General features: G+C 36.8%; 1 protein-coding gene across 2 annotated transcripts in view; it reads right to left on the minus strand.

Annotated features, from left to right (window-relative positions):
* SUPT3H (SPT3 homolog, SAGA and STAGA complex component) overlaps positions 1-27,553 on the minus strand; it is a 539,392-nt gene that overhangs the window by 150,608 nt on the left and 361,231 nt on the right. For both annotated transcript variants that reach the window (XM_045498438.1, XM_045498437.1), the window contains exons 4-5: positions 7,039-7,125; positions 3,950-4,040 (exon numbers count right to left, since the gene is read on the minus strand). In XM_045498438.1, coding sequence (XP_045354394.1) covers positions 3,950-4,040; positions 7,039-7,125 — 178 coding nt within the window. The remainder of the gene's footprint in view (positions 1-3,949; positions 4,041-7,038; positions 7,126-27,553) is intronic.

Here is a 27,553-nt window from a genome sequence, read left to right on the forward strand (position 1 = left end):
TTTTTTTATCTTTCCTATCCTTCTGGTCCCATTACGCATATATTGGCTCATTTCACGATGCCTCAGATTTCAGAAAGCTCTATAAATTTTTCTTCATTCCTTTCTCTGTTTTTCAGACTGCATAATCTTTAACAATCTGTCTTCAAGTTCGCAGATTCTTTCTTCTCAGTTCAAAGCTACTACTGAGCCTCTTTACTGAATTTTTCATTTTAGTCATTGTGCTTTTCAACTCCAGAATTTTCATTTCTTTTCTATAACTTGTCTCTTTATATTAATCTTTTTTTAAAAAAGTTTTTATTTAGGGGCGCCTGGGTGGCGCAGTCGGTTAAGCGTCCAACTTCAGCCAGGTCACGATCTCGCGGTCCGTGAGTTCGAGCCCCGCGTCGGGCTGATGGCTCAGAGCCTGGAGCCTGTTTCCGATTCTGTGTCTCCCTCTCTCTCTGCCCCTCCCCCGTTCATGCTCTGTCTCTCTCTGTCCCAAAAATAAATAAACGTTGAAAAAAAAAATTTTAAAAAATGGTTTCCTTTAGTTCTTTGAGCACGTTTACGATAGCTACTTTGAAGATTTTGTGTGACCAGTCCAATATCCAGGTGCTCTCAAAAGCGGTCTGTGTTGCCTGCTTTTTGTTCCCCTTTTTTGTGGATTACATACCTGGTTTTTTGCAGGCCAAGTATTTTGTTGTGATTGTTGTTCAAAATGGACATTTTATATTGTAGTAACTTCTGGATAATTATTCCCTCCTCTTCCTGGGGCTTGTTGTCAATGTTTGCTTGTTTGTTTAGTGACCTGGCTAGACTAGTTCAAATAAAATCTTTTTCCCTCACAGCATGTGGCCTCAGAAGTGCTCCTCAGAGGGCACAGCCTTGAGCATGCAATCCGTCTCCTCGACCACCAGGGATGACTGTGGTTTTAGTCGGGTTCTCTTTGGCCGTCACTTTGCCAGCTCTCTTCATTAAGTTACCTGACTCTACGGGTATCACACACAGCCATTAGCTTCCACTAACTTCTGGCTGATTGCTTTACTGTTTTTAATTAAATACTCTTGGGCAGAAAACGTTCCACAGATGGACTTGAATCATGTCGGGCCCCTTTGCAGAGTCAAGATATTGCTAGCCTCTACATTTTGCCCTGACCGAGGAAGACTCTTCTTGGCTGTATATTCCCTTCGTTTCCTGTTAAACCTTTAGCTGATGCACTGTTTTGTTATTACCAGTATCACAGAGCTTCCAGCCTCCTCTTAACTGCTCACCATCAGGATTTCCATTGTCTCCTATACCACCATTAGGTATGAACTTCACAGGCTCTGTTCTAAAAAAAATCAGTCCCTGTAGGGAAAGGTGAAGAGCTCTTTGTGAACAAAGCCTGCTTCCCCCTCTGGGCTGAATCTCTGTATCGCTGTACTGGAGCTGGGGGTGGGAATGGCAATCGGCTTCTCTTAGAAAGACTCCTAACTCTGTGAGTGGAGATCTGGGTAGGGGTGATAGTAGCCCACTCTCTTCTAAGCTTGTCCCTTCTCGCGTGGAGCTCTACTTCGCCTGAGAGAGCTAGGGTAGGGCATTCAGGACCCGGTATTCTCCTGCTGCCACGTCTGGGGTAGAGCTTCCCTATGGGTAGAGAAGGAGTGGAAGTTGCAGTCCTTTCAGCTATTCCTGCATGGAACAGAGCTTCTGCGACACGGAGCCAGAGGAGATGTGAGTTGCCAACCTCCTGGGGGACACTGTTGCCTTAGACTTGTGGCTGGAGAATCAAGTGTCCAGGGTTCTTGGGAACATTTGCCCAGAGTGAAGCTTCTACTGAACTAAGGTGGCAGGAAAAGAGAACAGGAGTTATAGGGGCAGGTCCTGGCTCAAATCAAACAGACTCTCACTGTTTTTGGTATTGTTTCTTTCTTTTTTTTTTTTTTTTTTTGATTTTTTAAAATGTTTATTTGTTTTTGAGAGAGAGACAGAGTGCGAGCAGGGGAGGGACAGAGAGAGAGGGAGACACAGAATCCGAAGCAGGCTCCAGGCTCCGAGCTGTCAGCACAGAGCCCGACATGGGGCTCGAACCCATGAGCAGTGAGATCATGACCTGAGCCGAAGTTGGATGCTTAACCGACTGAGCACCCAGGCACCCCAGACTCTTCCTGTTCTTAATGAGACTTGTTTTTTTTTTGTTTTTTTTTTTTTTAAATATGTGCTTCTCCGTTTGCTGTATACCCTTAGGACAATTTCTGGAGACTTTAAGCCATTACTTTTTCTAAAATTTAGTTTTGTATATATACAGAGAGAGAGTGTGAATGGGGGAGTAGGGCAGAGGATGGGAGAGAGAGAGAAAATCTTAAGCAGGCTCCACATGGGGCTTGAACCCATGACCCTGGGATCATGACCTGAGCTGAAATCAAGAGTCAGTTGCTTAACCCACTGAGCCACGCAGGTGTCTCAGAAGTCATTACTCTTTAAAGTTTTCACCAGTTAAATGTGTTTCACTGGGGAACGAGTCTGCCACACTGCTCATACGGCCAAAGTCCCACCTCAGTATTTGATATATTTTACCTGAGCATTTTATCTTATATGTTACAGCAATTATTTTAAGACTTTATATGACACACACAAAAAAAGAAAATTTAGATGAAAGTAAAGAGGCGAGATTTGAAATACATGAGGAGAGGACATCAAACTGATATGATGCTGTTAGTACAACTGAATACTAGTCTCACCACCCTGAGCTTCTTAGTGTTCTAAGGTTGTTGTTAATATCTATCATTGATTCGATGGCAAGAATGTATCAGGTGATTCTCATACATGAGGTTTTAAACATGCATATGAGTTCTACCATGGTAAGTGGTGTAATTTTTGACTTATGAGAAAATGGATCCTCAAGTTCACATAGAGAGAAAGCAGAGAAGAGGGACTGATTAGAATTCAGGTCTGTTTGGGTCTAAGTCTGTATTTTTTATGCTCTCTAAAAAAAAGAAACGTTTAAATTCACCTGGATGACTAGTCTTCAGAAATTAAATTCTATGAGAATTACAGTAATATTAAGTAGGCACCACTGATGAAACATTTGATATGAATTTTTCTTTCCTTCTTTTCTTTCTTTCTTCCTCCCTTCCTCTTTCTCTCTTTCTTTCTGCATGGTTAGTACACCTGCTAATTTGTTGAAGGTATATCACAATTTACTTCCAAAATTTGTTAACTCTTCAGTTGGTTTTGAATAGTTTGCTGGATTTCTTAATCCAGGAGAATTTGTTGACTTATCAATGTAATTATTAGCCATGGATACTCACTACGCAGTGACTATATCCAATGCAAAATATGTGAGTTGTTTCTAAAACACATATATTTATTTTGACTCAGTAAGTATTGTTCAGCACATTTCTGTTTTCAGCTTAGCACTGTTTGATTCTGAAACATTAATATTTTTTTTTTCTAAATGTTCTGAAATGGCGAATTGAGTTGGAAATTCAGATAAGGACAATTGTCTATTCTGTGTTAGGCTGTTGGTAAGATTTCAAAGAGTACTGAAATAGCACACCAAAATGAGGTGACTTTATCATACCACATATCAGATACTTTCTATAATAAACTGAGAAAAACCCATGTGTCAATTTCAGATATATACAATAACAGTTTTGTCTCCACACACCTGCGACAGGAAAGTTATTCTTGCTCCGATCGATTAGGTTCTGAATCAACATGATTTTCTCAGTTTCATGGCATTGTGATATAAAACAGGCCACATGATTAAAAGGACTGACCTACCAGATTACTATGAAGCAACAGAAAGAGAAAATCATACGATTTAGCTGCCGACTGAATAGATATTTGGATAGTTTCTCAGCTACGTTACGTAACGGAAGCACATCCGTCCTACTGGGACGGGTATGTCCACGCTGTCACTGCATCGATGTGTCACACGGGCACATGAGCCATGTCGCTCTCCGTTTAGTGTTTTTGTTTAGGTTACCTTCCAGAAGATCATCCTCATCAATGCCCTTGACAATCTTGGATTTGTAGTCTCGGAAAAACATGTACTTTAGCAGTCTTCTCAGTTTTTTCTATTAAAAATATGAAATGAGTAAGAAACCTTACACATACATTCAGTTTACAGGTAACAGACCACTACGATAACTAAATCTAATAAACTTGTGTCCAGGATCATTGGGGAAAACACAGCAGTCCTCAGCATACTACTGTGAAATAAAAGTGTCATCATATTAAATATAAAAGCTAAAACAGCTCAAACACAAGTGTTTTTAAAAGTACTCTTTATTTGCAAGTATCTAAATGCTCTAGACTTGCAATCATTGGGGTTTTTGGTTTTGGTTTTTTTTTTTTTTTTTTTTTTTGGTCTTATAAAAAGTTTCAAATTCTTCCTGAAGATTGTGATAAATATCACATGCTCCATATTAAGCTAACTATTCTGACTTGACGAAATTTTGTACACATTGAAGACCAAATTTTATTTTTTGAAGTGATTTATAAACATCTAGACAAGGATTTTGTAACAGTTGCTTTAAAATGCCAAGCAACGTTCCTTTTTATTGCTTTCTCTTCTCTGGAGACCTTTTTGTTTTTCTTTTTCTTTTTTTTTTAACTGAGAAGAGTTGGTTTATGTTTTATATTTCTGGACGACTTTCTATAATCTGAGAAACATATTTTAACGAGACTCGAAGCTGATGAATGATAGTTGCGTCTTGATGGTTTTCTTTAGGTTTATTAAAAGACCGTAATGCTGCTTACCTTTAAAAGTAACTGATAATACTTTGTAATCTGCTGTGTGCTTACCCTTAGAATTTAATATTACTGGCTCCTGAACTTCAGGTTTAAGATTCCTAATTATGGCTGAACCACAGTACATTTTACACAAGCTCTTTTTACCCGCATTTTATTTGATATTTGCAACAACCCTGAAACATAGACAAACATAATCATCTCCTTTTTACATACAGGGAAACTGAACTTAAAAACAGTCTTACAACTAGAGCTTAGCAGGGCCAGAAGTAGAATGTAACCTTTGAACCTGTTCCTTTGTTTATGATTTTAAGTAAAGTACCTACCTTACAGGACCACTGCGAGGAATAAATGGCAGTATGAGTGAAGGTGCCAGGTACAATACAGTAAGCAGTCAATAAATAAAGCTTGAAAATAAACCAGAATTACCAAGAGAAAAACCATGCACCTATGTATGGGTCTTCTGCTACCCTTCTTTTCTCTTTGCTTCTCCGATTGTACTCAATACTTTAGATTTAACTTCGTCTTACAGTACACCTACGTAAACTACTTTAATTCGGTCTGGAACATGTCAGCATATAAATACAATTATTATTTTGCAGAGGAAGATGAGAACTCTGGCAGCTATCATATTACAGCTATGTTTGCAGTTGATGAAAGCTTTCTGGTTAAGAGTCCTTCTGGAAGTCGAGGAGCGTTGTCAATTAGTGTATGTTCCTGTGGTTTCAATATGATTTAAAATTTTGACTTTCCCAAAAGGCAGGAAAGAGCGTCAAGGGGGACTGTGTTTTTTTGTGCGATCCTCTTTAACCTCTGCCATGAAAAAGGGAAAGGTGTTTGGACATAGTCTGTCACGTATTAATGCTAACTGCACTGTTCCCCCGCTGCCTTCCCGAGGGACCTTGGCTCCATACCCTCATTTCTGCCAACAGTGTCTATTCCTCCTTGGTCCTCTGAGGATAATGAAGCCGCCAAAACCAGCATATTTGTGCTCTTTCCCATCTCTCTGAATTCTTCCTTCCTACCCACTTCCGGAGCCATCATGCTGATCACATTTTGCCTTGATTATTGAACCAGCATCTTGGCCAGTTCCTTTGCGTTTGATCCATTCTGCATGCAACTGTGCGAGTCCCACCCCACGCAGAGACTTCCCCTTCAGCATATCCCACAGCCTCTCATCGAAGCACACAACTTCAAAATTCTGCTCCTTCAACCAAATCACACATGTTTCCTACACCGGATTACAGCTTCTTGATAGTGGAGACATTTCTTTTCTCTTCCTTTATATTCCTCATACCATCAAAGAGTTAATGAAGTAAGAATTTATAAGATTTAATAGTAGACTGGCCAAGGTGCGGTTTCTAGATCTCTGGATCTCACTGTATGAGGAAGAGAAAAATACATGATCTAAGTTCAGTCAACCTTCAGTCAAGCAGAATTAAAAGGTTTCACAGGTATAAAGTAGTTGGATATTGGAAAGGATGGTAACAAGGTTATCCAAAAGGTCGGACGGGATGTCTTCTGATAAGGAACAGAGCCACAAGGATATAAAAAATGGTGGAAGAGGAATGGGTATGTGTAACGAAGAGGCCGGCGGAAAAACAATGGAGCAATCAGATGGACCATCAGAAACTAAACGCGGCTGGCTCATTCGGGATAGCAGCTGCCGTGACACATGGTGACTATTCAGCTAGCTTTTGTACATGTAACTTTCAGATGACACTTTTATTAAAAACATGTAAAATTTTATAAAATATTTTCAACTAGCTGCTCATGGAAGATAGTTATAGACTGGTAAATACCAGCCTAAATATTTTATTTAATACCAGGGTTCAAAGAGTAAGAAAGGTAGATCTTTAACCATGAAAGAAAAGTCTAGCCACTATTATGTTTATGCTACTGAAATACACATCTTGGTTTAGTTTTCCCCGAATAAACCTTGAAACAAACTCTGGGAAAGCCTGTAATCCTGTGTAAAATTAGAAAGAAAAAAGATGCCACTTAGTTCTACCCCACTTATTAGAACAAAGCACGCAAATGATACGCAGTGAATATGATGTAGTAATGAAAATGTCTAAATATATACGTAAGCCTAAGTGACAATTCGTTGCTAGCATAGTTTTGCATAAGTGCCTGACCCACGAAAACAAATACCAAGTTTCTTGTAGTAAACCATTTTGTTGTGTAAACTACGAAGACTAAAACATCAGTTTAATAGTTGTACTCCAATGTGAAAGCTATATAACAAGGACATGGTTCCCAATATGTGTGAATTAAGCACCAAACATGGCCTGTTAATACAATGAAATTATTTTATGTTACCTTATCTTTGCGCATCAAAAACAGAAGGTCTTCGGCAGAGATTACCCTGGCTCCCCGAAGCTGAGAAACTTCAGCAGCTTGCTGTAACTAACAACAAAGAAAATTGAGGATTTTTTTTTCTCAATAATCTAAATTAAATACACTACGGTCATGACGTCTCAAGGGAGATAAATATACTAAGAGTTAAAAACCTTTGGGAATAATCCGGCAATCACATTACTGCTTTTAAAAGCAAAATGTCTTATGTTTTAAAGTAAAAAAAACACAATTAAATTAACTTATAAGCCCACCTGTAACTGATACAATAAACAGAAATCCTTGATTTCTTTCATGCAAAAGAAAAATCACGTGCAGCTTCTAGAAATGCATTAATGCACCTGAAAATAATTTTATGAAATTTTATCCTCATATCCATGTGAGCAATGGTTTCACTCAGTATCACTAGTTGAATAAGTATATTATTAATCTGAGCTCCCATGCTGGTATGATTTGAAATAGGCCCATTCAGAACTTTAAAAGATCAACAAAAACAGTAGCTGTTTCTAATATCCAAAGGAAAAAAAATAGTTTTAGTTTTGGCAAGTCTTCAGTGGGCAAAGGATTCAGTCTATAAATCATAATACTGGACTGCATTAATTTCTTTCCACACTAATCACATGCACACAAAAAGTTAACTGTATCTGGAATGCACAACACAAAACATACTGCATGAAAAGTTAGATTCCCCCTGCAATGTTCATCTGGGCCCTTATATCTACAAAGTTGAGAGTTTTCTGGAATTCAGAAGTCCTAGAAACACAATCTTACTTGAAAATGACCTGGAAAATAAAAGAATGTGAAAAATGATAGTTCTATTTTCTGGCACAGGCAAAATCGGTTTCGTATTTTGATTAGTTGGAAGGAACATAAAATATGTCCAGATGAAAAAAATAAAGATACTGGAGAAAACACTACAAATATGTGCCTGTAACTTCTTCCAAATTTGATCAAACCATAGTGACTGCACCACAGCATCTCTAATCCAATATTATAAAAATATTTACATATAAAAGCTGTTCCTAAATGCATTCTTCTTTGAAAGGAATACATCTAACATATCCCTGAGAACTAATCTTTCAAAAGTGACACACTGTTATCTTAACAATTATAAGGAATCAAATAGTGCATTTGTACTAAAGAAATTCTGCTTGAATGTTCAAGCGATTTTGCTAAGTAAGCTTCAAACCTTGTCTAAATACACAGACTACAAAATAGACTATAAACTCCCTATGTGTCAGCCTCACCACTGAATTTCCTGGATACTGGTGGTTGGTATATAAACATAATTCTACCTAAATATAGAAATTTAAATTTAACTGTGAACCATTTAAAAAGAAATCTTAGGGGAAAGGTTTTAAAAAGATGATGTATCTACCCAGAAAGAAACTACAAGTTTTCAGCAGGAAAAATCTGAACATATTTTTCTAAAAACTGCAAGAGTGTCAGGGAGATACGTGTACACGTTTTTTTTTTTTTTTTTTCAAATAAAAACATTTCTACCATAGTATAAAATACACACAATCAGTGTGGAGAAGAATATGGGCTCAGTATCCATTTAAATGTCTGGACACAGAGAACATAACACTGAACCAGGAGGCAGCACTGACAAGTAACTTTGTATTTTCTTAAATGAAGGATGGGGATGGTTTGACAGCTGCAAAGTACTATACCGAACAGAAGGAATTTCACTGATGTTAAGAAAGGATCAGGATAAGTATATATCCCTAAACTCCCTAAAGAGTTTCCCCAATTAATTGTTTACCCACATTACATATAAATAAATAATCCGTATTTATTATCCTCTCCAAAATGTCAGTTTATTAACCAGGAAAAAAGAGACAGTGGAAAATAAAGATGTAATTGAGTTAAGACATTTTAAAACACCTTTGAAAGCCAGGACACAACTACTGTAGGGACCTCCAGGAATATAAGTCATGGTACGTTGTCATAATTAGCAGGAAACCTGAACTCTATTTTTTGTCTATCCGATGCACCAATTTCCTTCACCTAAACTTGTACCTTACTAGCCCTGGCACTGCTAGGATTCTCTAGGATGCTATGGACTTTCATGAAGTGATTCCTTGAGACCAGAAGTTACTGTTGTGTTACTTCACTAAGCCTGTCTGTCCTGATGTGCCCCATGCTCCAAAATTACCTCTCCCAAACTCTGACCTCCTCTTCTCTACCAAGTGAGGAGAGCAATCGCATCAGCTAATTACGGAGATCACACTAAAGTGTGGATTACCCATTGGCTTCCTTCTAGAAATTTTTGTCCATGCCTATCAGAAAGAATAAAGAAACTCCTCTTTAACAATATAAAGCCTAAGGGGTGCCTGGGTGGCTTAGTCTGTTTTAAGAGTTCTGCTTCAGCTCAGGTCATGATCACATGCTTCATGGGTTCTAGCCCCGTGTCAGGTTCTGTGCTGACAGCTTAGAGCCTGGAGCCTGCTTCAGATTCTGTGTCTCCCTCCCTCTCTGCCCCTCCTCTGCTTGTGCTCAGTCTCTCTCTCTCAAAAATAAACATTTTAAAAACAAAAAACAAAAACAATATAAAGCTTAAAAAACAGGATACCAGCTGGCCAGGCCAGTTTTATAGAATGCTGAGCTCAGAATTGGTACATTTAATGTGAAAGCCCTTCACTGAGCCAGGAAACCAAAATAAAAAAAATAATCCTAATAACTTCAGTGTTACAAAAATCGATTCTACATTCTAAGAAATCTCAGTTTCTTAATCTGTGAAACTATATCGAAGTTGTACGTCATTATTTACTGTTGCATGTTAAATATTTCTGGCAGTAATTTGAATCACTTGAATAGTACACTTCACACTTTTTTATTATAATGAAAGCAGTATATATTTAATTGTGATATAAACTATGCAAGAAATAACAGAGCAGATAAGTAGTTTAAGACCAATCACTGGTAGAATGAGTATACAACTTAATCTTCTTAACCATATGGATAAAGGTATGGTTATACTAACCATAAGAGATTTATTTGGAACTTAATAAAATATTGTGCTACAAGACATTATTATTTTGGCACAAGAACAACTCATTTACAGCATTTTTTTTCCTGATAAATATTATTTGTTCTTCAAGGTAAACTAAAAATAATATTATACTTGTAAGGACTGTTTAAAAGACCAAAGTTCCTTTTGCATATGAACACTCATCATGCTTGACACTTTCTTTGTTAAACTTTACATTTCATCTTAAATGCCTCATCTTTGATCCCTCAAACAAATCTCAATTTCTCATTGCAGTCAATGACACTAACATTCAGAATCACTGTATTTTTCTTCCTCTGCTACATTTTCACTAACCTCTGTTGATTTTGTTTTGTTTTAATCTGCTCAGGTTCTCCAATCTGCTCTCTACTGCCACAGTACTTGTCCTAATCCAGGAAATTGCAACATCTCCAAATTGTGATGCAATCTAGATTTATGTGCTAAAATGATCTTGCTCAAATATGATCCATAATTCTTGTTCTAGGATCTATGAGACTTCACTATTATCTAACTTTAATGTGTCTTTACAGCCTGACTCACAGATTTCTCTATACATTCATTCCCATCATATTTCTTGTGTGTTTTTTTTTTTTTTAATATTACTCTACATTTAAATTCCAGTAATTTCAATTCTATTTTCACACTTTTGTGCATCTATAATGGTTAACTCTATGTGTTAACTTGTTTGGGCCACAAGGCAATCAGACCTTCGGTCAAAGATTATTCTGGGTGTGGCTGTAAGGGTATTTCTGGATGAAATTAACATGAGAATAGATAAAATAAGTAGACTGCCCTCCCTAGTGTGGGAGGACCTCAATCAATCAGCTGAAGAACTAAACAGAAAGTGATCACCTGGGGGCCCCTGGGTGGGTCAGCTGGTTAAGCTTCAGGCTCAAGTCATGATTTTGGCTCAGGTCATGATCTCATGGTACATGAGTTGGAGCCCCGTGTGAGGCTCTGAGCTGACAGCATGGAGCCTGCTTGGGATTCTCTCTCTCCCTGTCTCTCTGCCCCTCCCCCGTACTCTCTCTCTCTCTCTCAAAATAAATAAAATTAAAAAAAAAAAAGAACATGATCACCTCACACCTGTTAGAATGGTTAAAGTCAACAACACAAGAAACAAAAGGTGTTGGCCAGGATGTGGGGAAAGGGGAACCCTCTTAACACCGTTGGTGGGAATGCAAACTGGTGCAACCACTTTGGAACGGAGGTTCCTCCAGTATGGAGGTTTCTCAGAAAGTTAAAAAAAGAACCACTCTATGACCCAGCAATTGCACTAGTATTGACCCAAATAATCCAAAAATACTATTTCAAAGAGATCCATGCACCCTAATGTTTAAAACAGCATTATCTACAATAGCCAAATTATGGAAACAGTGCAAGTGTCCATCAACTGATGAATGGATAAAGAACATGTGGTATACATAAACAATGGAATATTACTCAGCCATCAAAAAGAATGAAATCTTGCCAACTGCAATGACATGGATGGCGCTAAAGAGTATTATGCTAAGCAAAGTAAGTCAGAGAAAGACAAATACCATATGATTTCACTTGTATGCAGAACTTTAAGAAACAAAACAAATAAGCAAAAGGGAAAAAAAAGAGAGAGAGGCAAACCAAGAGACAGACTCTTAACTATAGAGAACAACTGATGGTTACCAGAGGGGAGGTGGGTGGAGGGATGGGAGAAGTAAGTGATGGGTATTTAGGAGTGTACTTGCTGTGATGAGCACTGGGTGATATGGAATTGTTCAATCACCATCTTGTACACCTGAAATTATTACACTGCATGTCAACTAACTGGGATTTGAGCAAAAACTTAAAAAAAAAAAAAAAAAGAACATAAAGACCAAAGAAAGTAAATGGAACACCTTCTGCCTACCTTGAAATGAGACACTGGTCTTTTTGAGCCTTCTGACTCAGACTAAAACATCCCATTTCTCAGGCCTTTGGATTCAGGCTGGAAATGCATCTCACCTCTCCTGGGTCTCCCACTTGCCAACCACAGCACTTGGGACTTTTCAGTCTACATAATCACGGGGGCCAAGTCTTTCCTTTACCTATCGATCTGTCTATCTACCCACCCACCTACCTACCTACTTACCTATCCTCACACACACAAATACACACACAAACACATACATTGTTGTTCTGTTTTTCTGGAGAACCGTAATATAGAACTATATACTCAAATTATCAGAAATTCTTGTATTCTTTTTGAGAAACAGATTCTTTACGGGATGCAACACTTTCTTCTTTGAAATATAGGCTTTAAGGGGCGCCTGGGTGGCTTAGTTGGTTAAGCGTCCAACTTAGGCTCAGGTCAGGATCTTGCGGTTCATGGGTTTGAGCCCCGCGTTGGGCTCTGTGCCGACAGCTCAGAGCCTGGAGCCTGCTTTGGATTCTGTGTTGCCCTCTCTCTCTGCCCCTCCCCTGCTCACGCTCTGTCTCTCTCTCTCAAAAATAAACAAACATTAAAAACAATAAAAAAAATAAAATATAGGTTTCAAAATAATTTTCTCAAAGAAAAAAGTTCTATGATTATCTTCATACAGTAGTGTTCATTACCTAACCTAGGCATGAAACTTACATGCTCAGTTTATAATATCTTAATTATACTTGTCAACAAGTTTCTTCTTTATTTTCCTCAACCAGTTACTTAACACTCTCACTTCCCAACTACATTTTGAATAACATCTCTAGGTCCAGGTCCACCAATCCCCAACAGACAGTTTATAAATGTTTGTTAAATGTTGGCAATCCATTTCCCCTTGACAATTGTCAGTTTTCTCGTCTATGATATAAATGAATCGGGCTAGATGAAGTCAGTAACACTTGTCTGGGACCCATATAAATTCAGCAGAAATATTTCTCTAAAGTTCCAAAAGGTTTCAAAAGTATCACAAAATTAATTTCACGATTATTAACATCCTGAAAGTATTCCATTTTAACCACACTTCTCTTGTACCTCTTTCCTTTGGGTTTTGACTAAATCCCTGGATCTTACCTTTTTGAGAATACTCAGTAAACAAATAAATAGTAAAAGGCAAGAGCTGTTGAAAGCTATGTTATGAAAAGCTATATTATAAAAAGCTAGGTTGTCCCCCTAAGATTTGTCAGTCTTTCTATCCATTGGTGTATCACTATTTACTAGGCCAGATTCTAGGTCCAATGATGAAAGGACAGCTCTACTTACAACCTCAAAGATCCTCTCTGAAACTCTATGTTGTGACTGAAGGAACTAGAAGTTGGGAAATCTGGATTCCAGGTCTTACATATACTAGAGTATATGTAAGATCAGATATATCACACAACTTCCCTAGATCTGTATGTGTGTGTATGTGTGTGTGTGTGTGTGTGTGTGTGTGTGTGTGTGTATTTAAATAAATAAATAAATAAATAAATAAATATATATATATATTTACATTTGAAATGGGTAAATAATGATTTTAATGACTATTAAGAGAGTTAATAATCTTAGGAACAATAGCTCCCATTTATTGAGTGCCCAATTTGTACCAAGCACTGTGCTGTGTTGTAAGTATGTAATTTAATTCAAGTTTTTAAAAATTTTAAGTTAAAATGTATGTAACATTAAATGTCAAATAATACTCTAAGTTTTATAATTACAGGCAGGAATACCTTATCATACTTCTTCGCAGTCTGTAATTCTACTTCAAAAGGCAACTACTTTCAACTTGTCTAGCTTGTTCTCCTGTTATTCACCTCCATATCTGAAGTAAACTTACAACGCTTGTTTTTATTTTCAGCTTTAAATACTATCAACTCTTACTTACAGAAGATAAAGACTAAGTGTTCTCAGATGCCTCGTATTTAGCTATCTCCTTCCCCCGCCTTGATCTTATCTATAAAATATAATTAAAAAAAAATTAATACCAAGTGTTTATACTTTTCTGGCTGTGTAAACACTGTTACAGCTTGGCTACTATGAGCAAATTTCTTTTTACAATTTTAAAAAATATTTTTCTTGGGGCGCCTGGGTGGCTCAGTTGGTTAAGCGTCCGACTTCAGCTCAGGTCACGATCTCGCGGGGAGTTCAAGCCCCGCGTCGGGCTCTGGGCTCATGGCTCAGAGCCTGGAGCCTGCTTCCGATTCTGTGTCTCCCTCTCTCTCTGCCCCTCCCCCATTCATGCTCTGTCTCTCTCTGTCTCAAAAATAAATAAACGTTAAAAAAAAAATTAAAAAAAAAATTTTTTTCTTGTCGTTAATCATTTCCTTGGTTTGTTTCCTTGCTTATTGTGTTGTGAACCGAACACTGTTTCATCACAAACTCCTTGAAAGATTTGAACCATTTAAGGATTTCTTTCAAATTCATTGTTTTGTTTTCCCTCAGAGACACCTCATCTGGTGTCCTCCAACTCTTTAACTATTTCTTTTGGATTCCTATTTTCTTGATCCTATTTCTTGCTCTTTCTTAGGTTACTTCATTATTTTGGTAGATTTCTTTTGTTCTTGAGCATAGATATAATAGCTGCTTTAAAAACCCCATTTGCTAACGTCAACCTCTGGTCATTTTGGAATCAGTCTTCATTTTGTCTACTCTCTGGGATGTGGTCGTCATGTGTTCCTGTCCCTTCATATTTTAAGGAATCTCGGTTTTATCTGAGATATTGCGAATTGTATCTTATAAGGACTCTGGATTTGGTTATGTTCCTCTGAAGAATAGTGATTTTTATTTTTTTCAAACAGGCAGAATGAAAACTAGAACACTAGAATGGACTCAAACAAACTACAACACTTATCATCCTCCCCCAGTGGTGGGGCTATAGCTAAAAGATACCTCTGACTGTTTCCTGAGAATAGGTATAAGGGAAATAAAATTTTAAAGATCCAGTATTTCTGAAAATTCATTTAAGCCACCCTCATATTCAGTTAGTAAACTGACTGCGTATGGAATTTCAGATTAAAAATCATTTCCTTTAGAATTGTAAAGGCATTGCTCCACTGTCTTCTAGCTTAAAATATTGCTGTTGAGAAGTGAGGCTTTTTTCTTTTTTTCTCAAGCCTTTATGTGACTTTTTCCTCCACCCCTGAAAAACTGTTAGTATTGTTCTTTTCAAACCTGAAATTCTGAAATTTCATGGTGCTGTGCCTTGGTGAGGTTCTTTCTTCATAGATTTTCTTGGTATTCACTGGGATACTATAATTCACGTTTCTGTTCTTCATATCTGGCAAATTTACTTGCCACTATGAAATCACTCTGAAAATTTCTTTCCTTCTGTTTTCTGGGTTCTTTCTAGAATGTCTATTGATTGAATGCTGGTAGTCTTTGGGCCTAGGATCTCTAATACCAAAGTTTGTTTTATTCAACCCCTCTAGAGAGTAAATCTACACTATTTTGCCAAATGGCAAAAGGATAGTTGACTGCCTATATGGGATAGGGACTGGGACAAAATTGTTTTCTTTACTTTCTACCAATCCTCCTATTTTTCATCCACCCAAGACTCTTTTCTTCAGAGGCACCTTCAATCCTGATCTTTTCCAGGTTCCAAGGTTTCATGTTTCTCAGCTCTTCTAAACTTTTGGCATTTCTATCCATCTTTAAATTTCCGTAATTTTTTTTGACACATTTCATCTGTTATTTAATATTCTCCCATTTTGTCTTTGTAGGTTTATGCCCCTTTAATTATTTTGCTGTCCTTTCATGTGGTTTCAGAAGAACTGGAGATACACACATGTATCACCCATGTTTAAGCAGAAACTGATATTCTTTTTTTAATGTTAGCATTTATTGAATATACTATCCTATGCTTCTTGTCTTCTATAACCCTCATGAAAAACCTATGAGAGATGTCCAGGTACGCAAACCTGGTACTAAATAATAAATGCCTAATATCAAGCCATTCATTTTTCTAAGGCTAATTTCTTATTCAGAATACAGGAAGGTATGATCATTAACTCAAACCTTACGTTGCATAGAAAGTCTAACCCACAAAAACATTTATTTGCCTTTCAAAACATTTTCATTGCTGGCAATGAAATGGTTGCCAAAATAAAAATGGTTTGGATCAAAACATCCAAGCCCGTTGCTTCATGCAGACACAGCTTAAGGACTGAGCACTAAGCAAGTGTTTGAAAGGAAATGGATTTGTAACTAAATACAGTTAACATTCAGGATACTATAAATGTAAGATACATGACTTCGTATTTTCCTATCATATGATCTCCTTATTCTTTGTTGGTGACTGGTCTTCCACTGTCTTAGACATCTGAAATATAAACAAGTATATAAATTGATAAAAGATGTGCCTAACTCTTTGAGAGTTTCATTTTAACTCTTCTTTTTAGAATAGTAAGTCAAACACAGTTAAGTCAAGTTTTAAAAAATACGATAAAGCTATAATTATCAGTATCTCATGACTCAAAGAATTTGTTTTTATTTATATACATATTTTAAAGAATTACCAAGCCACAATCAATATAAACCTGCAAAGCTTTAAAAATGTCCAATAAACAATCACTGCTTTTGTGGTATAAGAACAGCAAACTGGACAAGGAACTAATTCTTTGGTTACTCCCATTTAAATATGAAATGAGGAGAACAACAACCATTTGAAAGTTTTAAACTATTTTGCGTAGAAGTTATTCATAAGTAACTTTCAAGTCTAAACACATTTAGGTTTGCAAGTAAGCAAAAGGATATGTTGGAAATTTTTTAAGTTGAAATTAAAGTAATAAACTAGATTATAACTTACATAGTATACTATTCTGTATCACACCCTATCTACCATATTAAACTGGATTATAGTTTAAATATTATTCTATTAGCTAACTGTAGTTACTATTATTTAACATTTAACTATTTACTATTTAATTATTAAACCTAAAATACTATGTAACTACTTAAGCTAAAATACATTAAAATTGTAGAAAGATGGTAAATCTTGATTTGCTCAACATTCTACATGGCTATCATTCAGTTAGTCAATAACTGAAAATGATATACTTTAAAGGTCTAAGGGTGTACATTTCATTTGCATTTCTAAAAAATTTGGTGGCTTACAAAATATATACTTTTCTTTTTATATAAACTTTTTTTAATGCTTATTTTTGAGAGAGAGAGAGAGAGAGAGAGAGGCAGAGCGTGAGTAGAGGAGGGGCAGAAAGAGAAGGAGACACAGAATTCAAAGCAGGCTCCAGGCTCTGAGCTGTCAGCACAGAGCCTGACGCAGGGCTCGAACTCACGAACTGCGAGATCATGGCCTGAGCCAAAATTGGACACTCAACTGACTGAGTCACCCAAGCGCCCCCCAAAATGTATACTTTTCTTGACTACAAATAATAATGACTCTTTTTTTTCCTCTGCTTATTTCATGGCATCTCTGTGCCTAGCTCTGTAATTCCCACTTTTCTAAAGAGGCATCCACTCAAAGAGTTGTGGCCATTAGTTATTTCTCCAGAGGACAAAACTCTAACAGGTAAAAGACTGAGTTCATTACATTTCTTCAGAACTCTGCCTAATTTTTCACATGATAGCCTGCTTTCATTTTACCCCAGAATTTTAGGAATAAACATAAGTCGTGTACTAAATCTTCATGCTTAGATCAGGGTATTAAAAGCACTGAATTACAACAGACCACAGATAGACCAATTTAATGACTGGAAAAATTACCAAATGGGAAGAATAAAGTAATCCTAAAGAATAATCATGAAGAATGAGGAAAACTGATTTCTAATTTTATCTCTATTACTATCACCCTTGTCTTGGCAAAAACAATTTTATAATTTGGTCCTTGTGTTGAGAAAATAAATGGAGACAGGTGCCTGGGCGGGTCAGTTGGTTGAGCATCCAATTTAGGCTCAAGTCATGATCTCACAGTTCACGAGTTTGAGCCCTGTGTCAGACTCTGTGCTGACAGCTCAGAGCCTGGAGCCTGCTTCAGATTCTGTGTGTGTCTCTCTCTCTACCCTTCCCCCACATGCGTGCGCGCTCTCTCTCAAAAATAAATAGACATTAAAACAAAAAAAAAGGGAAGAAAATAAATAGAGAAAGTGCCAGCTTTAGACTTGAGAGTTACAGATTCTGATGCTGGTTCCCTCAAAACCCAATTGCTGCAGGAGGAGAGCCAGGGTCTGCTATGAAACTCCGTGAAGGTGTGGTTTCCTCGGTCAGTACCGTGTATCTTGTTTCTGAGCATTTATGATTATCTCCATTTTATGGTCTAACTCAGCATATTATCTCCGCATGGAGCCCTCTACACACTGATTTCACAGTTGAATCAAGAAGCTTTAAAAAAAATCATTACTTTAAAAAAGTTTCCCAAACCATCTTGTTTTCTCTTTCATAAAATTAAAATAAATGCCTATGGATTGAGGTTTATGTGAGGTGTTGTCATGCAGCATACAATAAGGCCTGAATAAATGCTAGGTGCATTTATTTAGAAATGAAAATTTAAATCTCAGGGTCATCATAAAAAAGTTGACCATTTCCAGTATTCACAAAGATTAAAGGCTATTATTGGGCTACGCTTAGCACTAATGACTTATTTTACCATAAACAAACTTAGGATGTACATAATTTGTTTGGATATATACACATATACGCACAATACATATATACACAATTTATACACATACATATATGTGTATATATACACATACACATGTATTTCTATGTATATAGAGGGTGTATATCTAGAATCACTTTTTTTTTTTAAATGTTTTTATTTGTTTTTCACAGAGAGAGAGCGTGAGCAGGGGAAGGGCAGAGAGAGAGGGAGGCAGAGGATCCAAAGTGGGCTCTGTGCTGACAGCAGAGAGCCTGATGCGGAGCTTGAACTCATTGACCATGACATCATGACCTGAGCCGAAGTCAGACACTTACTGGAATGAGCCACCCAAGAGCCCCTAGAATCACTTTTTAAACAAGTTTTTAAAAAGTAACTCTCATCTAAAGTTAAAGGGAAAAAACTATATAGACTTCTTTTGATAGAGAACTCATAGCTGCTGTAATAATTTCTCACGTCGAATCACCCCACCACGAAATATAACGCATGCCTTCGTATGCATACATTTTTGAAGCTATAGCTTTAAACAGAAGAGCGGCTCTTTCTGGTCCTCAGGTTCTTCAAGTGGGAATTAAAAATGAGCTCTTTTTGGCTCTTACTTTCTGGTTCTAGTATTTAACCTTAGGTATAGTTTACTTTTGGCTCCATAATTAAATGCTTGCATCAATGAGAGAAGAAATAAAAAAGAAGAGCTCAAAGAGATGAGGTTCAGGAGGGAGTCATTTTCAAAAAAAAAAATTAAAAAAATCCACTTAGTTATACCAGTGGAAGTAGCAACCAATCCAATTAATTGTGTAAGTGTGGAAGGGAGTATGAGGTTGGACCATTATTTAGCATTAATGACTGATTTTACAATAATGTTCACCATGGTACACAAATCAGCAGGTGATACAGTTAATTATTCCAGTATCCTACCCAATAGTTCCAGAAACATTTGAAAGCCAAAGTCAGTTGCAAAATGGGATTAAAGCAATGCAATTACTAATGCATAAGAGAGATTGGTCTCTATCTGATTCTAATCTGCCCTTTGCTTTTATCATATGATGAACAGAGATAATTTGTATATACTTCCCCCTCAGTCTGTCAGAGAAAGCAGCCCTTATTCAAATTTTGTATTCAAACATTGCTTGCATAGGAAAACCAATCAATGTTGTATATAGTATTTATCAAATTAGATGTAGTATATGTAAAACTAAATGAAAAGTCAGGTTTCCTGTGCTCAGAGGTCAGTCCCATATTCTACTCAAGCATAGAAGCTGCTATAGTACAGGTCTTGTTACAGTCACAGGTCATTGTGAAGATCAAAATGAAATAATGTGGTACAGGCACTTGGAGGACTCAAATGCACCATAAAAGCATAACACACTGCTTAGGAATGACTCATTCTTGGTTAGAAGATGAAAAATGTAAGCTATATATGAAAAGGAAAAAAAAAGAGTCTACTGATAATTTGGCAAGCAGAGAAAATGTTTTAGATTTGTTACTTAAACTGAAACTGGGACTGTCTTAAGAGATTCATTCACACGGGGCTAAAATGGTACAGCCATCCAACAGCACTCACACGGTCATATTCTGAGAAAGCAGGCAGGATAGAGAAGACAGAGCCCCACGTCCTTCAAAGACCGCGGGTAAGGAGCCACAGCCTCTCTGAGGTCTCCTCTAATTCAAGCACAGACCTAATCATCCCCTTTCCATTGCGCTTCTGGGAACGCTGGAGGACTTCAGTCAGCTTACCTCTTATCACTCTATTTTGTAAAGATAACCTTTACAATCTTACGAGAGTCACAAAGACATTGCTACAGATTATCTAAAATGTCTAAAGAAGATATTTGGACTCATCTGGAGTTAGCCAAGTTAGATCCTAGCTGTGATGAATTTCTGGCCTAAAGGCAAATCAAATTGTGCCTCCAACTCTAATCAGGATTTATAGAAAACTGCAATTTTACAATTTATCTGGATGAATCTCAGCTCATGTATGTGCGTCTGACGCCTCTTTGCGGATGGCCCATATGCAATCACTGATATTTATTTGAATATATCAGATTAATCAGTCAGGGGCTTGGAGAAAAAAAGATAGCATAGTTAAACTGGGTACTTGGAGAAGAGTTTAAGCAGAAACTATGCGAGAAGATGTGGGGAGGGTCTAGGGAAACCACAAGGGATGGCGTGGTCCCCTTCTGGCTCTAACAGCAACAAGACACCATTAGGAAACCTAGGCTTAGAGGGTTAAGGGGCAGGCAGCCGCCACGTGAGCCTGGAAGCTGGAGAAGCCCACGTGCCACGGATCCAGCCAACCTCGGCCTTACGTTTATTCACCCTACTCTCAGCTCTCCTGCTGGTACCTCCCACTGACCAACTCAACAAGAAGTCAGAGGGCAAGACAGGTCTAAAGAGGTGAGCCTCCCAGGGTACAGAAATGGAGGAAGGGTGAAAAGTGAGTCTGGAGGGACAAATGTTAGATGTCCATTATCAAATGAGTCTTTAGACTTCTCAAAGGTAACTTTATGAGGGGCCACTTTCCCCCTTAACTACCAGAAGTAGAATGTTTTCATCTCCTTTTAAAAATGCTTCTGTTCAGACCATTTAAAAGCAGAAATGGGTGGGAAGCGTCCGCCTCCAAATACATAATGTGATCCAGTGATGGGCGTTATAATTCTATATCCCAACATTTAGTTTAAGGAAGGGGGGCACCAATAATATGAGTAACAAGAAAATAAACTAGCATTTACTAAATATACTACAAGATGCCTGACATATATGACATATTTTAAAAATGGTTAGTTTTTCTAATCTTTGCAAAAATCCTACGAGTTAAGGGATATTAACACTTTATAGTTTTTTTTATAGATAAGGCAATAGCAACTCAGAGCACTGAAATGACTACGACGGGATTTGAACAAGTCTGTCAGACAATAACTCCCTGTTTCCATTGTATCCCACATAGTTAGACAGCTAACTTTTCCATTTTCCTCACGCAAACTAATATTTAGTAGTTTCCTCATATAAACTAATACTTACATATGTAAAACTCAGTAACTTGACCAATCAACATTCAGCACTTTACAGAATTTAGACAGAATGAGTAGTTTATTATAGCTTTTATGGAGTTTTAAAGTCTCTGATAAATTTCTGTAAATATTCTTGTGTAAGCACGTTTTGTTTTTTAGAGTAGAAAAAAAAAAAAAAACTTCATATGGTCCATAACAGATCTACTCTTAGACACGTAGCAATTATTTTAGAAGTCTGAACGTGCTATTAAGACTTTAATTAAATTCAAAGTTATCAGTTGGTGTTTCAGATCTCACCTTGGGTGTATGATCCTGTGCTAAATAATTACTATGTCTTATCTTCAGCTCCCCATTTCTAATATGGATGGAATGACACTTGTACTTCAGGGTTGTGCAAGGACTATGCTAAATTATAAATGCAAAGTGTCTGCCATAAGTGTCTAATAACAGATACTCAAGAAATATTCATTCCTGTTGTACCTTCACCATTTTCTGTCCCAAAGGATGTGTGTAGGAGGAGTTAATGCGAAAAGTACTAGCCCAGAGCCTGAGGAGAAATCCTTCTCTTTGCTTCCTTGTAGCAAAGGGGAATTTTCACCAACCAATTTTATTCAAGTGTCATATACTTACAGATTCTGGTGTCTCCCCATTCCCATCAATATTTTATGCTCTGTATTTTTTACAATAATTTATTTAGTGATGTACTGTCACAGTCATAGCTAGGGAAAAACTACCTAGAATTAGAAGGCAAAAACTACCAAAAATGGTTTACTTTTGTGACAATGGATAATGGTGATTCATTGGTTAATAAATGTAAGTAATTATTATAAATTCACAAGTAACTGTAGGTAAAAAACTCACTTCGCATTTTTACTTCTCCAAAGCACCTAACCTAGTATACAGTACAAGTAATTAACTGAGAAAGAAAATTAAAAATAAGAAAGGATAAGTAAATTGGATGATTCATCCAGGTCTACCATCCCCAAACAGAAGTTATGGAAGACAATATGGAGGCAAAGTAGTATCTGAAGAAAAAATTGAAGAAAACTTCCCAGAACTGGAGAACGTAAGATTCCAGATGAAATGCACTAACCTGTTCAGCACAATGGATGAGAAAGGGAATGCCAAGTCACCATTAATTCATTCACAAATATTTACTGAGAACTGGGCACCAATCTCGACGGCAGGGATACGCCATTCGACGAAACAGACAAAGTCCACACTGCCGTGGAGCTTATATTTTAGGGGTCAGGAGACACATAATAAACAATAAGAAGAATGAAAAAAATAAAAGAAGTGAAGAAAGACTAAGTAGGATTAGGTGGGCTGAAGGGATACTTGTGGGTTGTTATTTTATAAAGGTTAATCAGGGAAGTACTCATAATTAAAGTAACATCTGGGCAGAAACCAGTAGTCAGGGTGTGACCCACATGGGTATCTGGGAGAACATTCCATGCAGGTGGAATAGGAGGTGTGAAGGCTCTGCAGTGAGACCATTACTGGACACAGTAGCAGCCAAGGGTGGGTGGCATGCATGCCATGTAAACCATTCTAGATATGTCATTAAGGAATTTTAGAATTCTGGGGACAAACAATCGATACTAGAAACTTACAGAAATAAGGGGAAAAACAGTTCAGATGTCAAGGTTCAATAATTAGAATGTCATCTCAACAACAACCTTTAACCTCAGAAAGTAACAGAGAAATGGCTTCAAAATCCTGGCATAAAATAATTTCTCACCTAAAAGTTTTTGCACGTAGGCCAACTGTCAAAAATCTCTGACGGTTGAGTGAGGTAATTTAAGACAGGCAAATTATGTGAAAATTTTCCTCTGTGAACACCTACTTTCTCTTATTGATTTATGACTTTTTGTTATTTATTTATTTTTTTTGAGTATCATTAACACACAATCATGGACTCTTTTCTTAGAAAGCTAGTGGACAATGCATTCCAGCAAAATAAAGGAATAAGGAAAGAGGAAGAATTTTCCTTGGTTTACTCCCTTGTAGGAAGTAGTGTAGGAATAAGCTACAGAGAATAAAAAAAGTCCTTCCATTGATAGGGGACAGTTTACTCACAATGGAATGTTACTCTGTCATAAGGAAATGTTTTTATGGATATTCAGGAGCAGGAGACTCTGATGATAAACTTTAAATTTAAATAGAACACAAATTGTAAGTATAGTAATGATAAAAATTTTATCACAGTATAATTTTATTAACAGAAAAGACAATAAAATACGTGAAGACATTGAGTAGTTTAATCTAGATGGCAAAATCAGAAGTGATTTTTATTTTAGTTTCTATTTCAGTGTCTTTCAAATTCGCTACAATTACCTTTACCCCTTTTAAACTAATATGGTTAAACCCCTTTTAAACTAAACCACTTTTGAACTGTTTAAACACAGTTCAAACTGTGTCTTTAGGTTTAAAAAGTAAGGGTTTAACCAGGTAAATATTTTGTCACTGAGGAGACTTATCCTGGGGCTTAAGAACTTCCTGAAATTATGTACAAAATATTGTTTGGATGCGGGTGGAGGGCATCCACAGTTTTCATCAGATTCTCAAAGACAAACAGGAAAATGTTGAAAAATGTGTGTGTGTGTGTGTGTGCGCATGATAAAAATATCCAAAAGTTATTTTCCAATTGAATTCCACTTGAATTTTACTTATGATGTGAAGAGTCTCACATTGGTCTTCCTGGGCCTGAGAGAAACTGCTAGCTGGCTTGTTCAGAGAGAGGGTATTCAAATTCATTATTCAAGCCACCACACCTCCTCCCACCAATCTAAATTCTTTCTCCTATGTCCAGGTTTTACTAGCATTAAAAACCCATGTATGACAGGTTGTAAAACCAAAATGAAAGGGCCGAACGTATAATACCCACCAACTGCTCATACATAGACAGGTATGAAAACTGTTAATGAAAGAAAATGAAACCCCTAATGATTAGAGCAGCTATTTATATTATAAAACTGCATTATTTGTTGTTTTTACGTTAGTTTTCATAATAAGCAGAAATGAGTATTTTGCAAGGATAAAAACAGTCAAACGAGTTAATAATTTCTACCTCATTGTACTTAAAAACACTAAATGATACTGGCTGAGAAGTTCCTGAGTTCACTTTTGGCTTTAAATATACATAAAACAGCTACTGTATCCTATGCAAATACAAAAGAATCCTCTAGTTGTTATCTTGTCTGAGGCATCAGGACTTCTTTACTCTGAATCTGCCGTTATTTTTTATAACACCAAGAGAAAACTATTCCTCAACAAGATAAATGAATATAACATAGAAGACATACAAATATAATTTGAAGAGAAGGTATGAGTTTTAGAAGGTTCTCTTGGTATAAAAACTAAAACTTACTTGATAAGGACTAAGTTGGCAACTAGTTACCTTATACCTTCTTGTGTATATATATTTTATTGCACTGATTTTTAAATGAATGAATAGTTATTACAAATCTTAGCACTATTTTCAGAATAGCATCTAAGATTTAACCATCAGAGTTTTCTAGGGAAAAATTATGTTTCTGTTGAAGTGTATTTTTTAATTAACATTCATTTCCCAAGAACATTGATTTGAAAGGGCTATTTCACTTTCCTTTAGTGCAGAGAGAAAGGATCCCATTTAAACTTTAGAAGGGCATGGAAAAAAATAAACAAGTCTGCTGAACATAATTTCCCATTTATTCCTTTTGAAAACTTATGAAATAAAATCCATTATTTAATTATATTGGAACAAGAAACAGGAAGAAAAAGATGCATTTAAGTCACAACAGCCCTAAAAGAATGAATTATTATGCTTCCTCTTGTGCTTCCTCTTGGAAGAAAAATGTTTTAATATGTGATGGACATTGTCTAAACATTTGAAATCTACTTTACTAAGGTGTGAAAGGCTTCAAATAAAAATCAAAAATATATGGCAAATGTCAAAATTGAAGGAATAAAAAACCTGTTTGTTAGGACTAATTTATGAGTATTTCTATAATATTAAACTTAGTTTTTGCTCTGAAATGTTTCCATCAGTTTACTAAACGTACACACACACACACACACACACACACACACACAATTTTGACACGCACAGCTAAGAAAATTTTATTAGACAAGTAGGATTTATCTTTGCCATGCTTGAATAAAATTTACAAGATGTTCCAAATTTAGTACAACGGTTATGGAAACAGGAATAAAGGCGTTCAGCTTTTTAAACCTGCAACAGGATTCTGGAGTTGGTCAGGCGCCACCAGGGCACTAAGAGGATGAACACTGAAGACGGGATCAGACACAGTGTCTGCCTTCAAATGGTCTGCAGCAGAAGTCAACAAACTTTTTGTGAAAAGGACCCAATAGTAAATATTTTCAGCATTGCAGGCCGTACACATTCTGTCACATCTACTCAACTCTGCCACTGTAGCATGAAAGTACCTGTGCAATGTACCAATGAGCGGGCGTGGCTGTGTTCTCATAAAATTCTATTTACGGAAACAGGCAAAGGGCCAGATCTGGCCCATGGGCCATAGTTTGCTGGCCCCTGGTCTAAAGTATCATGGAAAAGATATGGAAACTATACTGTGGCAGAAGACCATGCTATGCTATAAAGTAAAATACAACAAAAAAAGCAGCACTCAAAACAACATAAATTTAAGAGTTTAAATGTGCAACCATTATGTACATGTAGATAAAGAATAGGGGGGAAAACATGTGATCAGTTATAGTAGCTGTTCAGAAGTTTTGATTTGACCTTACCAAGTACTTTGTTAAAATAGCAGTTAGGATTTTTCACATCTATTTGCAACGTATATCCTCACAAAGTCCTCTATTTTCTCCTAATGCTTTTACGCTTACAACCAGACTATATAGGCGCCTCAAAAAAACAAACTAAATAAAACTTTTCCAAATAGAAATTCATACTTTTAAATAATACACTATCGTATTTCTACTTTCTTCTCATTTACTCTCAGTGAACTAGATGATTCTGATTATCAATAATTTTGCTGAATGATAGAGAAGAACCATAACTTTAAGATGTATAATGAATTAAATATGTTGACAGTGATGAGGAAATCTAGAATGCAAGTCCACAATAAGCCACAAGTTTTGACCTTGTTACACTGTAATTATTCTCCCTCTCTTCTTTGGAAAGATTTTTCCCTCTTATATATGTGTGGTGAAACAATAGGGCCTCAAGCCCTTGCTATGAAATTGATTTCTTCCACTTCAAAAGTGAGGTAGTATTGATTTTAGCAAAGAAATCTCAACAGAGAACAGGTGGCTATTTTTTGGTCTTATTCTACAGAAGCAAGACTACAGCAAGCTTTGGCTTTTGTCTTTATTCACTTCTTCAACAAATACTTACTGAGTACCTATTATGTGCTGTGTACTATCCTAGCCATTGGGTACCATACTGATTGAAAAAAAAAAAAACCAGCCATGGTCTCTGCCTTCAAGGATCTTCCATTATGATACCAAATCAATCAACCAATAAATGAAAGATTTACAAGTCATAATAGATGATATTTTAAAAAACCCAGTTTGCTAAAATAATCTATAACAGAGAAGGCCTCTACATTAGGCAGGGGTGTCAAAGAATGCCTTTCAAACTGGTGACATTTCAGCTAAAATTTGAGACCTCAAGGATTATAGGGCTCTCGTTGAAGTGCACTGGGAGGTGGGGAGAGAGGAGTAGAGAGCTGCGTACCAGGTAGAAAGAAGAACATGTGACTCTTGGCCAGCAAAGACCTTGGCTTGAGAAACTGAGAGAGGACAGTGGTGAGTTAAAGAAATTAAAATGAAGCAATAAGGGCAGAGAAAAAGGGCAGCAGTCAGCCCACGCAGTGCATCTCTGGCCCTTGTAAGAAGCCTGAATTGATTCTACACGCAATGGAAACCACTGAAGGTGGTGGACAGGACTTATCTAAATT

Source organism: Leopardus geoffroyi, chromosome B2, assembly GCF_018350155.1.
Source record: "Leopardus geoffroyi isolate Oge1 chromosome B2, O.geoffroyi_Oge1_pat1.0, whole genome shotgun sequence".
NCBI lineage: Eukaryota > Metazoa > Chordata > Mammalia > Carnivora > Felidae > Leopardus > Leopardus geoffroyi.